Raw genomic sequence first — 22,486 nt, 5'->3', positions numbered from 1 at the left:
GCAGAAAGAGTATGGCGCGTGCCATTTGTATTATATTTCCATAGGGAGGAGGGACTTAGTGACATTTTCTTTTGTTATCGATAAAGCCGCCATTACCTGAGTAAATGCAGTCGCGTGCCAATGTCACTGATAACCGACAGTAGCCAATCAGAGACGCGCTACGTCACAAGCCGGCAGCTGTTCAAACGACTACATATTACCACGCTTGTTTACCTCTTCATTCACTGGAAGGTGGCAGACAAAGGGGTAGTTCCTTAAGCAGTTCATTATCGAGGATTTGGGTGAAACTTCTGACCGTCGGAATTTTATTGATCAAACAAATATTGTGCAAAAACACATTTTGATTTCTTTTTTAAAATCAGATTCCCTCTGATTCTGTCTGTCAGCAAAAACCGTTGTCAATAACAAGCAACCTCTCTTTAAATGCTTCATTGCAAAAATTACACCAAAGCGTACATTGGCACTCTGTTGTTATCGTGAAGTTTGTTTCAGCGAATCTGTTATACAGCCAAATTAGAAAAAACTAAAAAAAAACTACAATGAGGACCCGTCAAATGATCCTCTTTAATGTCGTAACGTCTTGATTGCCATTGTTATTCAATATAATGTACATTTTGATTGTTAAAAGTCTATCCATGGAATTTTACGCTAAATGGTGTAGGGCATTACATGATACTAGATTTCATTTGTCATACTAAGAATTGAAATAGATTGCAACCATCAAGTAGGCAAATGTTCAGCAATGAAGTCGAACGGTTCTCTCAGTTAAGCTTAACCGTCTGTAAAAAGTACAGGCCTACATTTTTTTTTTTTAATTTTGAACGTAGGCTCTTACCTAAAGCAACAGCTGACGCTTTTTCTAGATTGCCAGCATACCTCCAAGATATGTTCAACGATTCATAAATCAGTATCCAGTGTATGGTGTGATGTTTGAAGGCTTTGAGATGGGGACAGCGTGGTGTCAGAAACCCCATAACATGTAGAATTTCCCCCGAAAATAATGATAAATTTTCTTAATCGTTGCGAAGATTTCATAATAAAAACAGTCTATTATTGTAGGCATTAAAAGGCTTGCGCTAAAATATGACACTCGTAAAGAAAACGGCCATCAATAATTCTGACAATATCTATTTCGCGGGTAATTTTCATCGAGTCTCAGAGCAACGAAACGTTGCTTTCCAACTGAATAAGACTTCAATTTGATTCATAATTTGATAATAGTTAACCTGTGTGTTTGCAACGTAGAGTGCTTTTTCACAAAATATTAGTATTACAACATCATAACTTCTCAACTCGGCTTACATTTGCCACACTATCAGTTTGATGACTGACTTCTACAAACTTGTTCAATATGTTCATATTCATTATAAAATCATAATTAAAAGAAAAAAAAAAGATTTTCAAACAAACAAATGTATTTATACACATATGTGGGCACTGTATAATCTAAACTGATTTATATCATGTAAAATATCTAAAATAAATATATTTTGCTTCTTGCGACAACTGTGAAAATTCTTCAAGTGATTCTTCTCGTTTTATCCGCTCTCACGCAACGTAATAAACATTAAAAAGGTTTTCTTTGTAAGGTGCTTTTCATTCTTATTAATATTCTTTTTTATTCATTTCAATTGGTTATCAATTGGCCATCTTCAGAATTTGTTTTCATTATATTATAATTTATAAAATTTAAGTGATTATATTTCAACTTAAAATTTATATAATAATTAAAAGTTAACCGCTTTTTTATCTTTTTTTCTTTGGCTCAAATTTTGATTTAATCAACTTGTTTAACTAACATTTTATCATTATAATCATGATAACATTTGAGTTAGATTATACCAACACGCATTTTCTCTTAATGCGTTGCGTAGAATCTTATTTAAAAGCCAGGTAACCATATATGTTTAGAAAACTGGTGTTGCGTAAACTATAAATCGTGGCTGTTTTAAAATAGCATCGGGTTCATCATGGGGCAGCCTCTCGCAAGCAGTGGGTGATTTATACTATTATTACCTAACTTTCCACACTGGCATTGATTCTATGTATATTTGGTACAGTGAGTATTATATTCCAACAGGTGTGCAGTTCAATAGTTGCCTTCCACACGAAGCCAACGGAAAAGAATGGGTTAAAAGGAGTGCAATAAGGACTTGAACTTTTCAACTTTTTTCCAGTATTCGTCCCCATGCATTCCATTACACAACTGAAGGCAATACATTCTTAAAGACGCCCCTGACATTGGTGCCCTTAGTGTCGGGGAGGTTTACGGATCAAGGTGCGTGGGGACTGTATAGTTTTCCCAGCTGGGCCCGCCTTTCTCTTGTATTGTTATATATCTACGTGGATGTTTGTTTGTTTTCTATTTCTTCTTCGGTTGCATGAACACCTCGTGTTGATTCGACTTTTGTATTCACGTGGAAAGGTAAATTGCAGAGCAACCTTCAGGTGTGAAACGCACCACCTAATTTGTGGTCCAGGCGACACTATGTCTGCGACTTGGCTTTAATGCAGACTTAACAGGTCCTAAATCGCAGTATATCGAAACTGGACAAAGAGGTATCGCTAAATCTTTTTGTTACCTTGCTTTTCAAATCTAATCATAGCGTGCAATCAGTAATACGTCTGTGGGATGATGAGTGTTTTGTACGGGTGGCTCTCCCCCACACCTGAGATATGCGCCCATGGTTCACAGTAGAACTTTGTTTACACTCCGGTGACTATGCAAACGCGACGACGCCAGTCTGTCTGCAGCCCACCTGGGCTTAGTCGAACGCTCACTTATCAAGGTGAGAGCTTGTTTACATTCCTACACATTAAATGTTTTCACGATAAATAAAAAGGGCAAAATATCCTCCGATTAATCTCCCACTTTGAGCACGATCGGCTAGTGTAGAAAACTGATCAAGTGCAACTCATTACGGCGCCTTACTACAATGCGCAGCGGTGCCACAGAAAAAGCGACGGGAACTTAGCAGTGAGATAATGAGAAAATATATTAAAATGTAATTATAGAAATAACAGTTTTATCTGTACAGACAGAGGGACAATCCTCCCACCTGTTGAAGGAGCTGAAACATTTAATAAAATGGGTTTTACCATAAGATGGTTTCTTTGATGTATTTCCCTGCTTCTGAATATCAAATGAAAAAGCTGACTTGATTAAAGGCAACTTAACTCTAAGTTGATTGAACGTGAATAAAGAAAAAAGAAACCATGCATTACTTAAAATATGCTCGTTTAATTAGAAAACCGATACAAAGTACAAAATATATTTGATTAAAATTATTTAGACCAGTTTATTTATGAGAAATCGACCAGAATTGGTTTTCTGCTATATAAAACATATTTCAATGATAACTACCATAAAGCCAGTGAAGTACATGTAGGCTTGCGACGCGATATTCATCTGTGTAATTTGTGGTTTAAAAATTGCCTACTCATGTCGCCGTTGTTGCGGCTTTGTTCTGTATGTCCTACAAAATCAACTCGAAAGAACTGCGATTCATACCCATTAAGGCCATTTATTCTAAACACTCTCAGGTACTGTTTTTTAAAGATTTTTTCTGTTTCATCAAATATATAAACATATAAATATTATGAAATAAAATGAAAATGAACAAATACACAAATGCTTAAAAAATAATAATAATAATAATAATAATAATAATAATAATAATAATGTAGCAAGATAAAAGACGTCTTTTCATTATCTTGTATTTTAAAGGTATACTAGTAGTTGTATTGGTATTGTCTCAGAGTAACACTATGGAGTCGAAGAGTTGTAATTTCCTTTCCATTAAACGAGCTTCTAATCTAATTTATAACCCATTTTATTACACAATGTTGGCGCGTATCAAGTAACTCTTCCTTGTTGCACAGTATTTACGTGGCTGTTTGCTTGACAGTTATTAGTCACATGACAATGATCTTTGATCACAGGTGTGCCGTCCATTGCAGCCTTGTGCGTGATGAGAGTCACTGTGAGAAGTGGAGTTTTAAGTTGATAAACTTGCAAATAGAATAGGCGATAAAAATAGTGCTCCAAGTTAGATTTGATTATGACAAGTAGTACCCGAACACCTGTTTGTTTATGTGAAAATGGCAATTTTTCGCGACCTTTCCTGCCACCGCAACTTTTTTCATGTAGTTTCATTATACTTCGGTGTTATGGAGGTGTCGCGCTGATGCGGGTTTATACGTTTGTTTTTATTGAAAAAGCTATATTCACAACGCGTTAAAATAGTTGAAGAGCAAAGCTTACAGTATTATCAAGGTCCTTATCTAAGGGAGGGCAGGTGCGTGGATAACAGACTTATTGTCCCTAGCTGAAGTACTGAAAATTAACATTATTTATCATATTGGAGCAGACGATTAGATATCATGTGAAGAAATCATTGTTCTGGGGATCAAACGAGAAAAATTACAATAAATTATTTAATGAAATTGCTAGCTAGAACGACTGTCCACTTGAAAAGTGTGATAAAAAATATTGTTCAGAAAGTTGAAAATTTATCTACTGATAATTGAACAATTGAGTACAAAGATTCTGAAGAACAGTTTTAAATGCTGCAGAAAGTAATAGAAGGTCCTTAGTAATTTGAATCATTGAACTTTTCATGTCCAAACTTTAGTATTAAGAAAACTAAAAGAGTAAAAAATGTTAAAACCGTTTTAACATTATCTTGGTGTAAATATTTTAAAATCATTTTGGCTATTTCAATCTATCTGACTTCTACAAAACAAAGTCATCACGTAAGTAGTGCACACACGGATGCTCCCTTGCTTGCCCGTCAGACACTCAGGTAACAACACAATAATACATTCAGTGCTTCCAGGTGTGCAAAGATAGGTTCGTCATGTGACCTGAAAGCTCCTCGCCGTCGCCAGTCAGTCTACGCTGCACCTGTGCCAGTCTAAGTACCAGCTATCAACATACACATACACACCAAATTCCTTCACGTCCTTCTGTGAAGAACTATGAATGTCTTCACACCTTCTTAACGAGTGCAAGCACAAACTTGACGGCGATGAGCGTGGAAAAACCAGCCCATTCTTTAAATGTTACGTGAACCACGCATTTTGACAACAACAACGTACGGCTTGAGGTGTGCTGCGGGAGTACATTATGCTTGGTCATCTTTTGAATGCGGTTATTATCAAAAGAATCTTAACAATAAACGGACAAAATGAAAGAAAAACGTCATATAATAGATATATAACGCACTAATTTACAAAGATATTTTGTTCATTTTATACAATGAATGTTAGGAAATCCTTTTTTTTGTATGTAGCAGTCAGGGGATTAGATGATCATTTCAGAAACAGTAGATATCGAATAAATGATTGTTTATTGTTTCTGTTTGACTCCTTTGCGCAAGATTATCAGTCATACCATTCTTGAAGATAATGATTATTCAATATTATGTGATATATTAATAAAATGCAACACTCGAGGTAGGTGTAGTCACAAATAAATCTACTTTCTTATTTAGTAAGGTGGTTTCATTACACTTATGGGTTTAAAGATGTCAAATAATTAAGCAATTTCTATATAATATTGTCTCTATTGCCGATTACTAATATAATGAACATATTTTATGGAAATATTAAAAGTCAATATCTAACGCCACGAAGTGATAGTATCGCAATCTGACATAATCCCTTTAAACAAGTTACCACTTTACTCGAAAGCCAACGTTTTTTATGCTGAAAAAAACCCACTTAATTTAAGTCTGCACATAAATTTACCCCCCCCCCCCAATATCCCCCCCCCCCCCCCCCATCTCCCAACAAATCGTCGGATGTTTTATTTGAAGTGTTGGGTGTCATTATCCCGGCGCCACTGAGTCTGCAGCCCACCTGCGGCGTCCTGGTCAATCTATACAGAGGTGTTATCTCCCCAGCTTTGCACGTGGACACCTCCGCATTCCTTTACACGCCGTATCTATGCACGTGTCCTTTCCTCACTACCGTAAATTACTTGGTAGTTGTTTAAATTAAACTTCAAGTGTTATACAGATCCTCACCGTGCACAGCTGAACGAAGATACGTATAAAATACGTTGTTGTGTCTCCATTTTGTCAATGATACATGAGAAGGATCAAAACAAATAAGATTGCGTAAGCTTGCTATGTGGTGTATAACTTTGTTAGTGTCGAGTTAAGTGTGGGAACGAAACCTGCATTTTACGGCCCTGTCATGTTTATCACCACAGCCCCGCCACCAAGTCTGTAGTACACCTGGGCAGCTTTAAGTGACACTGTCACGCATATCGGACCACGCACCTGACAGAGAACCACACTAGCTTACAGTTTAATGTTAGGAACGTCAACAATTGTCTTTACAATGTTTATTCATACCCATGTTTACTGAGCACGGCACTTTTTGTTTCGCGGTTAATAATTAGCATCTTTTAGCAGAGGGTGTCTTTTTTCTTGAGGGATGGGGACTGTGTTAAAATGGTTTATTGAATAAGGATACGGTAAACTCTGATTTTCCTGTACGCATATTTGTCAAATGATGACTACTTCGCAGTTTTGTATCATGAGTAGAAAAGCTCGATGCGATATGGGGTAAAGAGGTTGTGGTTAACCAACCACACACTGTATAAAACATTTCGGAATTAAGACTACACTTACACGACATTTAATTTTCACTCCACCTCGGAAGAAACATTGTATTTAATGATGCATAATAATTTCTTTGTATTTCTTATATTCTAAGAAAGAAACAGGAAAAAAGAAACTGGCTTTCAGCTATTAAAGATGTCAACAAAAACCGTCTCTTGTTAATAATAATGACTGCTGGTATGTAGATCAATTTTAATTATTATTAAAATAGGTTTGCATGTATATACATGTATGACAGTGTACGGCAATGATGCTTTTTTCTTGACTTTGTATGACACCTTTGAATTCATTACCAAATTTAATACAGTACAAGGAAAGTAACGCCAGAAGCTCCAACCTAGGACGTCATATAGTCTACATCGAAATTTTGCCTACAACATGTATTTCATGGTCAGATGTTAGTTTGCCTGTTAGAACCTGCCTAAGAATCCAAATTATCTGCCCAAGCTATACGGACATCATCATTATCATTATTATTACTATTATTATTTTATTTACTATTATTATTATCATTTGCTATACTAGCAAATGTGAAATCTTAAGTTCGATTGGTTTGTATTATGTAATATTCTATTTATGAAACTACATCCTCAATTATTTATTTTATTCTCTTATTTGGGTGAAAACACATTTAGTACATTGTAATCTAGGGTGTATCATGTCCACATTTAGGCCATCTATCATATCGATGCCATCCTACATAATCAGTGTCGTTCTTCCTATTATTTGTCTTGTGATACCACTGCAATATTTTAACATTGTTATCAGCATCCCATTGTTGGAAGGCACTGTCCAAAGATATATGAGCTCGGTTACACCATTTTACAAGGTTCCGTACTATTTATGGTTACTGAAGTGTTCTGGAAAACCTTTCGACAAATCACCAGCCTGTTCACTGTATTGTAGGCTTAATGACTTCTGTCGCAACTCCTATCTCTGTCTGTTCATGACTGAGCATTTTGTGTGGCCTTCCAACCAAGCAATTATTGTTATCTACAGCATGCCCATTCATAAGGGAGTAACGAGATTTTTTTATATTGCAAATTTTATATTTTCTTTCAAAAAAAAAAAGTTTGTATAACCATAGTAGAAACGAGCTCTCTTGTTTCACATTTTTCATTGATTTTTAGTAGCTACCCAAACCTATAAAACGCTTATGCGGACCATAATGCAAGTAAATCCTGGGGATAAGCGACTTGTCCCGATTGTGCAAATCTCATCTAGCACAATCCTATCAAACGATGAACAAGGGGCATGGAGACAGTGTTATACACTTTCTTTATGTATGTATCACAGGCATTGTTAAATATCTTAAGGGTTTTTAATGTATCAGTTGCACGTTTACTCTAATGACTATTGAATAAATCCTGCAGGTGGTAATTTCAAGTGCGATCCAGGATTATTTGAAGGGGGGGGGGGGGGGTCCGCTCAAGAGCGCCGAAAATTTTTGGTATTTTAGAGGTCGAACGGTGCCATTTTGGTACGGTTTAGAACTATAATTCAGCAAGTCAAAATTCTAATTTCAAGAGGGGACCAGAAATCGAAGGGGGGGAGCCAGAACCCCCCTGTAAATCCACCACTGCGATCCACTTGCTGTCATCAGCGACTCGGCGAATGGATCAAACCTAACACACGCTAGTTATGAAAAACTTTATTTGCATGATTTTATGTAACATTTTTTGTAAATTATTTCATTTAGTTAAATGTTGTCCATGATGCGATGCACCACGACTAAGCTTTGGAACGTAGGGCATGACAAAGCCCTCTTGATAATCTTTGCCACAACTTATTCCCAATAATCCCATTAAAACTTGCAGGGTTAAGTAGACAAGGTTAGACAACTTTACACAATTTCTTAAAATCTATCCTTTTCGCAGGGTGACTGCTGTAGAAGTTTTGAGTAAGGTTATGTTAAAATGACTTGTGTCAAACAAGCATTATCAGAGGTCTTGTCCACCTATTAGTGTCTTTTTGTGTACTTACATTGTGTTGATCCTTCTTTTAGAAGCCAGAGAGCTTATAAATGCAATAACATTATTGTGCTCAATAATTTATTATTATTATTGTTAAAATATACCACATTGTGACACAGTTCTTGCTGCATGTGACAACACAGCTAGTTCCACTTGAGCTTTATATTGGCATCACAACCATACTTAAACATCTGGGCCCAGTTTCATAAAGGACGTTCAGCACTAACCAGTGGATAAATTCTCCTAACACCCGTTAACTAAACGACGGTTGAAATTGTGTTTCATAAGCAGAGTTTAAACAGCCGGTTAGTTAACTGACCTTTAAATATTATATCCTGTTAAACACTGGACTGTTAACTAACCGGCTATTTAAACGCCGTTTATGAAACACAATTTTAACCATCTTTTAGTTAATGGGCGTTAGGAGAATTTAACCACTGGTTAGTGCTAAACGTCCTTTATAAAACTGGGCCCTGTAGTTTATGTTCCACGTTATGTTTTCATTAAGGGAAGATGTGCATGAAATTGCATTTGTAAGCAATCAGGCTGGACTATGTCAGGCAGTTAAAAAAAAACTTCGTCCAGCAATAATCTTTGCATGTAACTAACACTCGGCCGACATCTAGTACAGAGAGCCCCTTTGTCAAGTGTTCCTTCTTCTTGAATGTTGGTACAAGAAAATCTTGAACAAGCCACAAACACACACCAAATGTATAACAAAAGCACAAACACAACAGTTTAAAGGACTTTTACTTGTAAAAATATCAAAAATAAAAATATATAGTTTTTACATTAAAGTTTACATTAGCCTAGAAAAAAATTGATGTTGGTAGACGAGGGTATTTTTTCCCATGAATTTTCCCTACTCTTGTAATTTGTAAATGGAAAAAAATAAGTAATAATAAATAAAGCAGTGGACATGAAGTTTGAAAGTGGGAGAAATTAACAATAGATCAAACCCTAGGAAGAGCTTAGTAATACTGTTGCTTTTTTGTTCTAAAATTGCCCACATTATACTGGACGAAAAATTTTGTCCACTTATCAATTTTGTATGGATTTACACTAAAATTTGTTAAAATTCTATAGAAAGGAAAAGTTATCAATTCTGGGCACCCAAAATGTAAAACTGCATCGATCTTATTACAGCGCAGTTTGAAAGACGTAATACATTCAATGCATCAACATCATCCAGTCTCATGCATCACAGTTTGCAAGTTTTTTTGGCATTGATGTCAAGATCTCCCAGACAAGTGGGTCACACCAGCGTAGGCCATGTGGTGACAGGAGTCACATTTCCATCTCACAAGGGAAAAGAATTTATGGACCCTAAAATTGGAAAAAGAAAAGGTTAGACATAAAATTAACAACAGTAGTGCACACCATTAAATTATTGTATAAAAAGATAACCCACCATTAGTCCAAATTATAAGAAATTGAATATTAAAAAAATGATGTAATTTTAATTTCACAACTTCTTAATTAGCATTAGAGCAAACCTTCAAGCAAATAGTCAATCCTCATCTTGAACAATAACCAGAAGCCGATGTTGCTTGAAATCATGTAAACATTTTGCTTCAATTTCTGGACATTACTAGTTACGTTACCTGGACAGCATTAAATCTGGGATGTCTGTCTGCTGCTTACTGGAGGTTTACATTTCTATCATCATCTTTTTTTTGTTTGTTTGTTTTTTCTTTTCTCTTTCAGTGTGTATTTAGAAAATTAAAATTGGTACCTCAACTAGTAGTGTTGTCAAGTCAGATACAAGTTCAGTTTGTTGCTATGTAGTTCTGACACCATTTACATTCAGATAATTAAAGAATACAAAGATTAAAAAAATTTTTAACTTCATAAAATGCCAGATTCTTAAATTAAAAATTGTTTATAGTATTGTTGTTTACATTGTTTATAGTAACCAAACTAATGAGTTATGAAATGTTTAGAGGATAAGGATCCCTACACGAGTTCAGAACTTAACATTTAAAGCCATTCAAGTTAACTCTCAGCATCTTGTGGAATCATTCCTGTTAACAAACAAAAGTAATTAGGTTTTTGTTTATTTGTACACATTTAATCGAAGCATATTACATAAACACTAGCCTAGCATTTATCAGTGTTGCCACGTTTGATTTTACACCTTAATTTTAAACGACCATGAGGACAAATATATTTTTTGTACAAACATATCAAAGTACTGCAATCAGGTGCATTTACATTAAAATCAAGCCCCTTTGCACATGCTAGGGTCTAGTAAAACAAAGACGGACCTCATTAACTCATTTAAAAAATGTTATTTGATGCATGGTTATTTAAAAAATGACATTAAATCATTAATTTCTTTTTTTTTTTATGCAGCTTTGTGGCAACACTGTAAACCTGGCGATTAATATAATGCAGCTGACAGAACGTCTACTGATCAACTGCTTTGCATCATATATATTTTGCTTTATAAATTTCTAATTGATATATTTCAATGGAAAACATTTTACAAGTTTGAGTGCAACTGGCTTATATACAAATGGATATTCATTAATTGTATTCACTTTCTTGAAAACATCCCAACATACATTACTCATTCTGATTTTTCATATGATACTTCAATCTACTCATATTTTTCAGCAAAAAAGAGCTTATTTTTCTTTTTTACAAAGCTACGAAAATACATTTACATAAAAATAAACTAGGATTTCCTAGAAAGTCACACCATATGTTAAAAGGCTCAACCCTGGCCATGCTGATAATGATGATAAAAGGCCATTACTTGAAAGTTTTTTTTTTTACAAGATATTTGATTATACTGTTCAAGTTTTAAAACTAAAGACATCATGGGCAGTTTTTCTGTGCACACATCAGTTTTTCAAATTGAAGTTATGAGTGTTCTTCAGGGCTATTATTTTTTTCAGTCTAATTGGAGTTTAAGGTGTGACCATTGTTACATATTATTATATACTATTTTTGACTGCCAATTGTGTGTGTGGACTAGGCTACCTCTGATGTGCCATTGCCAACAAAGCTTCCTGGGTAGTCTTCAATAGCTGACACAGGTCCACAGGCAGGTGCCAAACATGGGCTGCCAGCTTTAGTAACCCCGCCCATATGGGTGTTGCCTTGGTGCTGCTCTAAGACTTGTTGGAGCTTTGTATGTGCTACCACTACCACGACCACCTCCTAGGCTTCCAGATCCCCATGAATCACCTAGAAGTGAAATGTCATAAAGTCCGCTGAAATATTGTTGGCAAATATATACTGCAGTGTTCACTGGATCCAGAATTATAGAAATAGCATGTATAAAAGGAAATATCTTGAAGGGAAAAAAATCATGTGTTCACTTGGTTACAGTAAAGGGGCTATAACCACTGGACATTCCCATGCTCAAAATAGGCAGTAAGCCATCCAAATATTGACTAACATGTTTTCTCATATACTTAGAACCTATTAAAAATTAACTGACCATGACCCAACTACATAACTGATAAATTTATATAATCAAAACATGCACTGTATAAAATTCCTGTCTGGCTCACCATATCCTGCATCATCATATCTGTCCCTTGTTGCAGTAGACCCATGTCCATAATCAAAGTACTGTGTGTCACTGAAAATTTTTTAACACAGAAAATTAAATTTAATTTTGGATAGTCAACATTTTGTGAATCACTGAAAATAGGTACAAAACAATACTGTATAAATCACCATGTCAAAATGTCAAGTGCACATTAAACATTCAACAATGTTGTCTTATGTCACGCATTTACTCTTAATCCATTGGCCACAGAACACTTCACCTTTATTGAAGTACTGTTATTAACCATAACCTATGTAACTAATATATGAGGATTTAACATTTTGGTTATATAATGACAATGTCACAGAGATTGGAGACAGCCTTGAGCACAGAGTCTCCTGGCAGCACTATGATCTTGTTGTCAGTATAGGCTGAGAAGACCAAGGTGTAACCACTGGAAAGACAGGTAAAACACCTGACCAGGACCAGGAGCATCATGCAAAGAATACAGCAAGCACACCTTGGTTTTAGCCATAACATAATGAAATAGATGTCAACACATGGAAAGATTCCTCTTGATGTGAAATACAGTAATTCCTCTCAATTCCAAGCTTGCAACTAACCTTGCACCTCCTGCAGAGTAATCCTCCTCATAAGCATCTCTTCCCCCTGCACTGTAGCTGCTTTCTCCATAGGCATCATCATAACCAGCACCCTAAAAAACAGAATTATCTTGTTGAATGATAACAACCAGCCTTCAATTAACCAACAAATATCTGAAAGAAACAACAATACTATCATTTATCATAGTTAATATATTATTTTCTAAAAATATTTGAAATGAAACTACATATAAGTCCACTGGTAACTACTAAGTTTCTAATGAGGTTTTGACTTCTTTGTTCAAAATACCATATTGTGAAGCAGTTTATTACATATCAAATTTAAAGGCAAAATCTTCTATGGACATTGTGCACTAGTTCAAGAAATAAAGTTTATTTAAGGCATATAATAGAATTGAATAAGGGTTAAGTATGCAACAAACTGCTGATATCTATGGCAATGAGGATTTCTGTTGATAATCATAAATTTCTGTGTTTCATTTACATGTAAATTAGGAAGACATTTTATGATTCTCCAATCTGAAGCTAGTGAGAGAAAACTGGCAAATTGAGCACATATACAGAAATTAAGCAGTAAAGATCCAGTTATGGTGTTAACAAATGTACTGGCCGAAGGAATCTACTCACATAACCATCATCATAGTCTGGCTCTCTAGCAAGGGCTCCTCTTCCAACTAATGGTGTAGGTGCTGGTGGAGGCACCATACCCCCACCCATCGCACCACGCCCAGACAACAATCCCCCTCGTGACGCCCCACGGCCAGCAGGTATACCACCACGCCCCATTGCACTTCCCCTAAAAATAGACAGGAAATTGCTATGGCCTTTTTTTGACATTTAATACTTAAAATAGTTACTAATTTTGGCAATTTTTCATTACTAAACTGGCTATTAAAATTTTTAACATTTCCAACGTCCGAGATATCCTGTCTCTAATCACCTTCCCAATGGACCCCCACCCATAGCCCCTCTTCCCCTGGGGGCTGGTCCACCAGGCATGCCACGTCCTCTTCCCCCTCTTCCTCTTGGAGCCCCGGCACTGCCTGGGTCACCCAAGTTCATCAGCTCCTGGAACTGTTCCTGTCGGATCTCATCATTGTATTCCTGCAATTAAAATATAAAGATCATAAAATTGCCTTGCTATACACAGCAAAAATCATGAATTTTGTTTCATGGCATAGGTCCAGAGCCATACTAGATTCTTAGAGTGCATTCCCAGAGATTTAGATCGTTCCATCCCTGGGGGTTCACGCAGTCAGCTGAGCGTGCACGACAGTTAATTACCCCCTTACAGCATATAGTCCGCGGGACAGACGCTTAAGCCGGCTAAGCTGACAGTAATCTAGTGAGACTCCCCACAGGGATAGATCGATCTAAAATCTGTGGGAATGGAGTCTTATACAACATAACCGAGAGGAAACAGCCAATATTTGTTTTGCCACTTTTTCAGTCACACTGTCATCATTATTGCCCTGATGCACCTAGCCCCAATAACCCCCAGCCAAAGTAATTTATGCCTATGAATAATAACAATTATGTTTTCTAAATCCATAAAAAGATCAGGTTAGTTTTAGAAATGTCATATACTGGCAAAAAGGTGGTACTTACTGGGGTTAAGTACTTCCTTAGTTCAGCCATAGCATGTGACAGTCTAGAGTAAGCTTCTGCAGGAGGAGCAAACACCTCCACCAACACATGGAGTTCTTCATTCAAATGTGCGTACTTGCCACCCTCTTTCCGGCACTCTTCCTCCTAAAATAATGTTTTTAGAGTTAAAAGAAATCTCGTTCTTTTCACTCCTCTTTGTTAAGTCTCTTGAAGGCTGAAGTAATATTGGTCTTCCATGGATATCATGTTTAGATTGCAGTCCCCCCCCCCCCCCCCCCCCCAAAAAAAAAATAAATAAATAAATAAATAAAATAAATAAATAAAAATAAAAAAATAATAAAATAAAATAAATAATAAATAAAACTAGAGGATCAGAGAGGCGATACCGCCTCCGGATATTGTACCACCAGCTGGAGTAAGCGCATTCGTATGGACCCCCCCCCTCCAAAAAGGGACACCATCACCAGTCTTGTGCTTGACAAGCTCTATAAAATGCAATCAACAGGAGTTCTCAAAATATACAAAAAAATATAATTAAAAATGGTCAGTATATGACTTTCTATTCAACTTCAATAGTAACTATGGACCTATCTCTGCCAGTTTTGGAGATATAAGGGACTAAATGTTATAATTTTGCAGTTACCATAATGTGCTATAAATTTCCTACAGAAAAAATTAATTAAAATAAAGAAAAGGTCATTTTGGTCAAAATTCTTGAAATGGGAGGTGCTCTGAAGTTCCAGATGTTCTAATTTGATGAAATAATGTCATTTTTGACCACAAGTTGCCTGCTTTGCCAAGCCTTATGTTTTATTTTTCTGGAGTTCAAAATTAATTATCCATTACCGTACTGCACATTTTGCTTTCACCACCAATATGTACTTTTTGATACAGCGTAAATTTGGAGATAAAAGGGAAGCAAAATTTGCAAAGTTCAGTTCATGGTGAAAAGTAGGTCAAAGGTCAATTTCAAGGTCACATTCAGATTGCCAGTATGACTTCCTATTCAATACAACAGTAACTATGGACCTATCTCTGCCAGTTTTGGAGATAAAAGGGAAGCAAAGTTTGCAAAGTTCAATTTATGGTGAAAAGTAGGTCAAAGGTCAATTTCAAGGTCACAGTAAGATTGCCAGTATATGACTTCCTATTCAACCTCAATAGTAACTATGGACCTATCTCTGCCAGTTTTGGAAATAAAAAGGGAAGCAAAATTTGCAAAGTTCATGTGATGAAAAGTAGGTCAAAGGTCAATTTCAAGGTCACAGTAAGATTGCCAGTATATGACTTCCCATTCAAGTTCAATAGTAATTATGGACCTATCTCTGCCAGTTTTGGAGATAAAAGGGAAGCAAAATTTGCAAAGTTCAGTTCATGGTGAAAAGTAGGTCAAAGGTCAATTTCAAGGTCACATTTAGATTGTCAGTATATGACTTCATATTCAAGTTCAATAGTAACTATGGACCTATCTCTGCACGTTTTGGAGATAAAAGGGAAGCAAAATTTGCAAAGTTCAGTTCATGGTAAAAAGTAGGTCAAAGGTCAATTTCAAGGTCACAGTAAGATTGCCAGTATATGACTTCCTATTCAACTTCAATAGTAACTATGGACCTATCTCTGCCAGTTTTGGAGATATAAGGGACTAAATGTTATAATTTTGGAGTTACCATAATGTGCCATAAATTTCCTACAGAAAAAATTAATCAAAATAAAGAAAAGGTCATTTTGGTCAAAATTCTTGAAATGGGAGGTGCTCTGAGGTTCCAGATGTTCTAATTTGATGAAACAATGTCATTTTTGACCACAAGTTGCCTGCTTTGCCAAGCCTTCTGTTTTGTTTTTCTGGAGTTCAAAATTAATTATCCATTACCGTACTGCACATTTTGCTTTCACCACCAATATGTACTTTTTGATACAGCGTAAATTTGGAGATAAAAAGGAAGCAAAATTTACAAAGTTCAGTTCATGGTGAAAAGTAGGTCAAAGGTCAATTTTAAGGTCACATTTAGATTGCCAGTATATGACTTCCTATTCAACTTCAATAGTAACTATGGACCTATCTCTGCCAGTTTTGGAGATAAAAGGGAAGCAAAATTTGCAAAGTTCAATTCATGGTGAAAAGTAGGTTAAAGGTCAATTTGAAGGTCACAGTAAGATTGCCGGTATATGACTTCCTATTCAATACAATAGTAACTATGGACCTATCTCTGCCAGTTTTGGAGATAAAAGGGAAGCAAAATTTGCAAAGTTCAATTCATGGTGAAAAGTAGGTCAAAGGTCAATTTCAAGGTCACATTTAGATTGCCAGTATATGACTTCCTATTCAACTTCAATAGAAACTATGGACCTATCTCTGCCAGTTTTGGAGATAAAAGGGAAGCAAAATTTGCAAAGTTCAGTTCATGATGAAAAGTAGGTCAAAGGTCAATTTCAAGGTCACAGTAAGATTGCCAGTATATGACGACCTATTCAAGTTCAATAGTAATTATGGACCTATCTCTGCCAGTTTTGGAGATAAAAGGGAAGCAAAATTTGCAAAGTTCAGTTCAAGGTGAAAAGTAGGTCAAAGGTCAATTTCAAGGTCACATTTAGATTGTCAGTATATGACTTCATATTCAAGCTCAATAGAAACTATGGACCTATCTCTGCCAGTTTTGGAGATAAAAGGGAAGCAAAATTTGCAAAGTTCAATTCATGGTGAAAAGTAGGTCAAAGGTCAATTTCAAGGTCACATTTAGATTGCCAGTATATGACTTCCTATTCAACTTCAATAGTAACTATGGACCTATCTCTGCCAGTTTTGGAGATAAAAGGGAAGCAAAATTTGCAAAGTTCAATTCATGGTGAAAAGTAGGTCAAAGGTCAATTTCAAGGTCACATTTAGATTGCCAGTATATGACTTCCTATTCAACTTCAATAGTAACTATGGACCTATCTCTGCCAGTTTTGGAGATAAAAGGGAAGCAAAATTTGCAAAGTTCAGTTCATGGTGAAAAGTAGGTCAAAGGTCAATTTCAAGGTCACAGTAAGATTGCCAGTATATGACTTCCTATTCAACTTCAATAGTAACTATGGACCTATCTCTGCCAGTTTTGGAGATATAAGGGACTAAATGTTATAATTTTGGAATTACCTTAATGTGCCATAAATTTCCTACAGCAAAAATTAATTAAAATAAAGAAAAGGTCATTTTGGTCAAAATTCTTGAAATGGGAGGTGCTCTGAAGTTCCAGAAGTTCAAATTTGATGAAATAATGTCATTTTTGACCACAAGTTGTCTGCTTTGCCAAGCCTTATGTTTTATTTTTCCAGAGTTCAAAATTTATTATCCATTACCGTACTGCACATTTTGCTTTCACCACCAATATGTACTTTCTGATACAGCATAACTTGAAAACCGTACGGAATACAAAAAAACGGAGACCACCTCCAGTGTTGGGCTTTACATGCTCTACAAAATGCAAAAAAGAATGGGTCTCTAGCATTAACGGTTCCCGAATTAGAGACAGTTTTCAGTTTCGCCATCTTATGGCCGCTACTCCGGTGAAAATGCACTGATTGACCCCAAATTCACGGAGATGAAGGATGACCTGAAGGGTAACACTTTCCAATAATATTATTGGTTAAGTCTGTGTGGTGTCTGAATAACAGGGCAAAAAAATTTTTTTTCGTAAAAAATTTAATTTTTTTGAAAATTTTGGCCCGTTTGACCTTGAAGTAAAGGTCAAAGGTCAAATCCAAGGGCATATTTGAAATCTACACATATGACTTTTGGAAAGCCTTCTGTAGAAATTTTTCCCATAACCCCTTCCGTAGGGTAGATAATTAGCATTTAATTTTGCCATTTTTGGACAAGGGTGCATTTCAATGAGTGCCACACCCAGACCCCAATACCGACAAAGCCCAAATTTTACGTGGAACGAGTTGAGATTATAGGTGACCTAAATCCAAGAGATGGGTACGGGGGGCCTTACCGCCTAGGAGGAGAAGCGGTAACGGTAGCCGTCCGGCGGAGCCGGCGGAGCCGGCGGAGCCAACGGAGCCGGCGGAGCCGGCGGAACGATCCGGACGGGACCGAAACCATGTGTACCGCCAGCGCTAACGCTGGTGGTACAATAAAACAAAATCATTTTTTTTGCAGATATATTAAGTGTTATGACAATACCCACCTTATTTTTGTCTCTCATTGAACCTTTTCCAAGGATTGACATTTTTGTACCCGTGTCTTCCTGAAGTCTTTTTAGAGACAATCCTTTAGGTCCTAGAAGCTTCCCAACAAAGTTAAACTGGAATAAAAAGCCAGTTAACATATACATATTTGAGAAGGGTTATCATTCTGACACTTCAAATGTAAAACAATTCAACATGAAAATAACTGATGCAGAAGTTCAATTTTCTGTCTCACCTTTGGGAATTCTTTGTGTGGAATGTATACTTTTGAGTTCAGTTTGCACTTCTTAGAGTCAGAAGTAACATCTAAGAAGTCTGAGAGCTTCCCTCTGCTTACTTGCTCAATTTCTAAAAAAAAAAAAAGGGGAATATTGTACTTAAAAATAATAAAAATATTATTAACAATTTATTATTAATGCCTTCATTTCGTAAATTGATAAACTTGATATGACAAACATTTCTGATATCATACAAAAATTTATGATGTTAACTAAACATACTATTGCAACAGCCATGGCACAAAGACCCTTTAATACAAATATTCTTCCACCTTTGCAATTTTTTTTGACATAAAGCTATTTACAAGCTGAACATTCTACTTTAAGTCAACAAACTGTCCCCTTAACTGTGTTGGGAGGAAAAAGACCACAAATTCATCGGTTATCCTCAATAACAAAGTACCTTAAGAAAAACATCAAGAGGCAAACATCAATCTTGATTTCATATCTGCATTACTAGATAGATGCACAGATGACTAATACCTTGTTCCTTGCAGTATCAAAGGCAGGGTTGCAGGGGTCGAAATGTTTAGAAAATCATACTTTCCCTGCCGGGAAAGTGATTTTGTACATTATTTTCCCTGCAAGAAAGTAGCTTTCCCTGACAACAAATTCATGAAAACCAATTTCCCTGATATTAAATTAGATTATTTTAATATGATGATGAATTATATAGGTAAGAACATATCTTTGAGAAATGAATGTTTATTGATATGAAATAAACTAACATGGCATCCATATATAGTGTTTTTTATAACAACTAGATATATTTGTCAACATTAACGTGACTGAAATCTTAGTACCAAATACATATGCTGCATCTGTTGTGCTGACTGAAAGGACCATCACAATGGTCAAGAGAGCACAAATATTAGGGTAAATCTCTTTAAGTACAGTCAGCATTCTACTTAAAAAGGCAACTATGTCCTGGTCCTTTTCATGAAGTTCCAGCATGGATTTTTTTAATGAGGCCATTCAGCCTGGCACATGTTTGTTTAAAAGCCAGCATTATCCAGTGTCCTAAAATGTTCTGAAAGCCTTTCAACTGTCTCATCTCCATACTCGCCACTGTCTATATTCTCCATGGGTCCATCTTTGGCAGCTAAAAAGTAAAAGTCAAACCAGTAAACAATTGGACTTGTTCCTAGTGTGCACAATGTTTAATTTCATTTGAAACTTGGGGCATTTTCTTAATAGTAGACAATTTCACACCAATTAGAAAAGGGTAAGTTGAAGAAGTGCAGTGAAATTTTGATGTTACAAACACTGCATTTTCAAAAGTAAAGAGAATAAAGGTATTAGGTCCTTAATTATAAAGGCTAGAATAACCCGTGACATCTTTAAAAAGGTCATCAGTTTGGTAGGAGTTCAATGAAAAACAACTCAATCACTTATCAAATAATTAAATAAGTCCAGGTGGAACTCTTGAGAAGAGCCGAAAAACTCAGTCGGTGAAAAGGCCCATTTGTTTTTCAATACATCATGTCTTCAGCAAAGAGAACGAGGTAGGGCAATTTTTATGTTTACTACGTAATAGAAAAGTAAAAACGTCTTGTTTATCATTAAATTTACAGTTCATTAGATATGAAACTTGTTTGACATTATTATTATTATTACGACGTAGCCTCGTAGGCCTACTGGTACCTGTATCGTCGCCATGTGCACCTGCTTCACCCTCATTTCTTATCGTGTCTTGAAGTTTACATGTGTCTTGTTTAGCAAGTTTGCTTGCTTTTCCCTTGCTTTCGTCATTGATTTTCCACTTGAGGAACTTTATTTTCTGACCATCAACCTCCGTTAGACTTGAGCCCGACTTATGCGCGCAACCTGAATCTTGCATCAGCTGATCGTGCACAAATGGCTGACCGATATTCGTTCCCCGTACTACGCTGTTTGGTGCCCGTTATTTGTGTAGGCTTGGACGCTGCGTTAACTTTGTTCCCGCACATTAATTTGTTTCCGTGAGCTGCGTAGGTTTGTACTTCTCTATGTTATACCTGCTAGCTGCGCAGCCTTGATCCTTTCTGTGTTTAACATTGTGTAAATGGGATCGGGAACGAGTCAGATATACCCCATGTAAATGCCTCGAGACGATTTTGATTGACAACTCTCTTGAAATTCAAAAGGAGGCCCCGTAACAAATTCTAGCTAGTCACGTGCGTGCGTCCTTAGTTTCAGAGTGAGTACTTACGTCGAGCTTGTGGAAAATGGTTAAATAATTGACGGCTTGGTGCCAGGGAATAAATTTCATTATAGGTAACAGTTTTTCGGGAAAGGGACTTCTAAGTGCGCTTTCCCGAAAAGTTTTTGCATTTCCCGGGCATTTCCATTGATTTACCGGACGGGAAAGTAAGATTTGACATAGATTTCCCGAGCTCGCAATAGCTTTCCCACGGGAAAGCGGGAAAGCAACATTTCGACCCCTGGGTTGGTCATCACTTGGGGGGGGGGAGAGTAGAAAAGCCAGGGCTCCGTATCTCGAAAGGTTCGCTATGTTGCACACGTGCGTAAGTGTCTTGATTCCATAACTGATTCTATTTCGATATACGGGGCCATGGAATCGAGACGCTTGCGCACATGCACAAGTGTCTTGATTCCATAACCAATTCTATTTCGATATACGGGAATCGAGACGCTTGCGCACGTGCGCAACATAGCGAACCTTTCAAGATACGGAGCCCAGTTCTCCTGTAACATGGCCTACATAATACTTTCTACCATTGCAGCAATACAACTATGCAGTCAGTGTGTGCAAAATAAGCTAAGTTTCTCTATAAGCCACACAATACAGGAGGAATAGACAATTCCTACAGTTAGCTCCAGAGATGCTTTTGTTGCTATTTGTTGAGTAAAATGCTTTGTGAGCGAGAAGGATGAGATTTGAACTAATGCAAGATAACCCCAGTGAAGAAAGTACCATAAGAATTGTTACAATTATTGTAATTATTGCTTTTGTTACAGAGTAAAGCACTTTATGACAGTTCTAAAATTGGGCGCTTCAAATGTTGCCTTGTATTTTTCAAGAGCAGAAATACTGGAAGAGGCACATTTTAGGACACTGAATTTTCAAATGAGTGACAAAAAACTTCAAGTTTTAAAGACAAAAATACATTTACAGAGTCGTCAGAGCACTTTTTTTCTTGGCTTTAGCCCAGTAGTTTCGATTTCCCTGCATGTCGACTGACCCTGTTGGACAACAAAACGTTTTATTTCTTTTAACTGGCCCTCTAGGCCAATAGGAAAACAAAAGCAAAAACATGGAAAAACGAAAAAATCGGCCCCAAGAATAGAACACTAGTATTCTGAAACGGGTTTCTTTGTTAATTATAGAATATACAGCAGGTAAATTTCGCCGGCTGAAGTTCGCCGGTTTGTAAACTTACCTTTGTCTAGCAGCCGAGCCGCGTTCGGAAATGTTGTGTCACCAATGCTCTCTCTCTCCAACTTAAGAACTTCCAAAAGATCGTTGTCAATGGGAGGACCACTTGCCCCATTCTTATTACCAGGCATTTGGTTTGTTTGATTCATTTTTGATCGTCTTCCACTCGTACACGCTTTTAATCAAAATGGCGACTTAAAAGCTGCACGCACCTGCCGAAAATAGTTCGGAACTAGCAAACATATTAAGAAACAAGAATGGAAGAAACTTTGAAGATACATATCTATATTAATCTATATTAATCACCCAATGTTCTGA

General features: G+C 36.5%; 2 protein-coding genes across 3 annotated transcripts; both read right to left on the bottom strand.

The window, feature by feature from the left end:
- Positions 1-9,338: 9,338 nt before the first annotated feature.
- On the bottom strand, positions 9,339-22,395 carry LOC106171456 (uncharacterized). 2 transcript variants are annotated; one of them, XR_001239307.2, is made up of 10 exons: positions 22,173-22,395; positions 18,747-18,859; positions 18,511-18,627; positions 14,342-14,485; positions 13,674-13,837; positions 13,361-13,529; positions 12,734-12,825; positions 12,130-12,200; positions 11,594-11,800; positions 9,339-9,931 (listed from the first exon to the last, which is right to left on the bottom strand). XR_001239307.2 is itself a non-coding variant. In XM_013551810.2 (9 exons), the coding sequence occupies exons 1-9, from the start codon at positions 22,315-22,317 to the stop codon at positions 11,685-11,687; spliced, it is 1,131 nt and encodes a 376-aa protein (XP_013407264.2). In that variant the 5' UTR covers positions 22,318-22,395; the 3' UTR covers positions 10,647-11,684. The 2 variants fall into 2 exon arrangements, 1 of the variants encoding a protein (XP_013407264.2); XM_013551810.2 differs by lacking the exon at positions 9,339-9,931 and having other exon boundaries at positions 10,647-11,800.
- On the bottom strand, positions 19,479-20,911 carry LOC147764817 (uncharacterized). Its single transcript, XM_087000318.1, has 2 exons — positions 20,434-20,911; positions 19,479-19,891 (listed from the first exon to the last, which is right to left on the bottom strand). The coding sequence occupies exons 1-2, from the start codon at positions 20,627-20,629 to the stop codon at positions 19,785-19,787; spliced, it is 303 nt and encodes a 100-aa protein (XP_086856444.1). The 5' UTR covers positions 20,630-20,911; the 3' UTR covers positions 19,479-19,784.
- Positions 22,396-22,486: the final 91 nt, after the last annotated feature.

Source organism: Lingula anatina, chromosome 1 (assembly GCF_051362555.1).
Source record: "Lingula anatina isolate TDL-2025a chromosome 1, LinAna3.0, whole genome shotgun sequence".
NCBI classification, from domain to species: Eukaryota; Metazoa; Brachiopoda; class Lingulata; order Lingulida; family Lingulidae; genus Lingula; species Lingula anatina.
This window is presented reverse-complemented; position numbering and strand designations above follow the sequence as displayed.

Excerpts from the sequence above, each read along its gene's own strand:
- LOC106171456 (XM_013551810.2), bottom strand. The coding sequence starts at position 22,317 with ATGAATCAAACAAACCAAATGCCTGGTAATAAGAATGGGGCAAGTGGT. Across the intron at positions 18,860-22,172 it reads GGCTCGGCTGCTAGACAAAG|AAATTGAGCAAGTAAGCAGA; the intron begins GTAAGTTTACAA and ends TTTTTTTTTTAG. Across the intron at positions 18,628-18,746 it reads CACACAAAGAATTCCCAAAG|TTTAACTTTGTTGGGAAGCT; the intron begins GTGAGACAGAAA and ends TTTTTATTCCAG.
- LOC147764817 (XM_087000318.1), bottom strand. The coding sequence starts at position 20,629 with ATGCAAGATTCAGGTTGCGCGCATAAGTCGGGCTCAAGTCTAACGGAG. Across the intron at positions 19,892-20,433 it reads TGCACATGGCGACGATACAG|CTGCCAAAGATGGACCCATG; the intron begins GTACCAGTAGGC and ends TTTACTTTTTAG.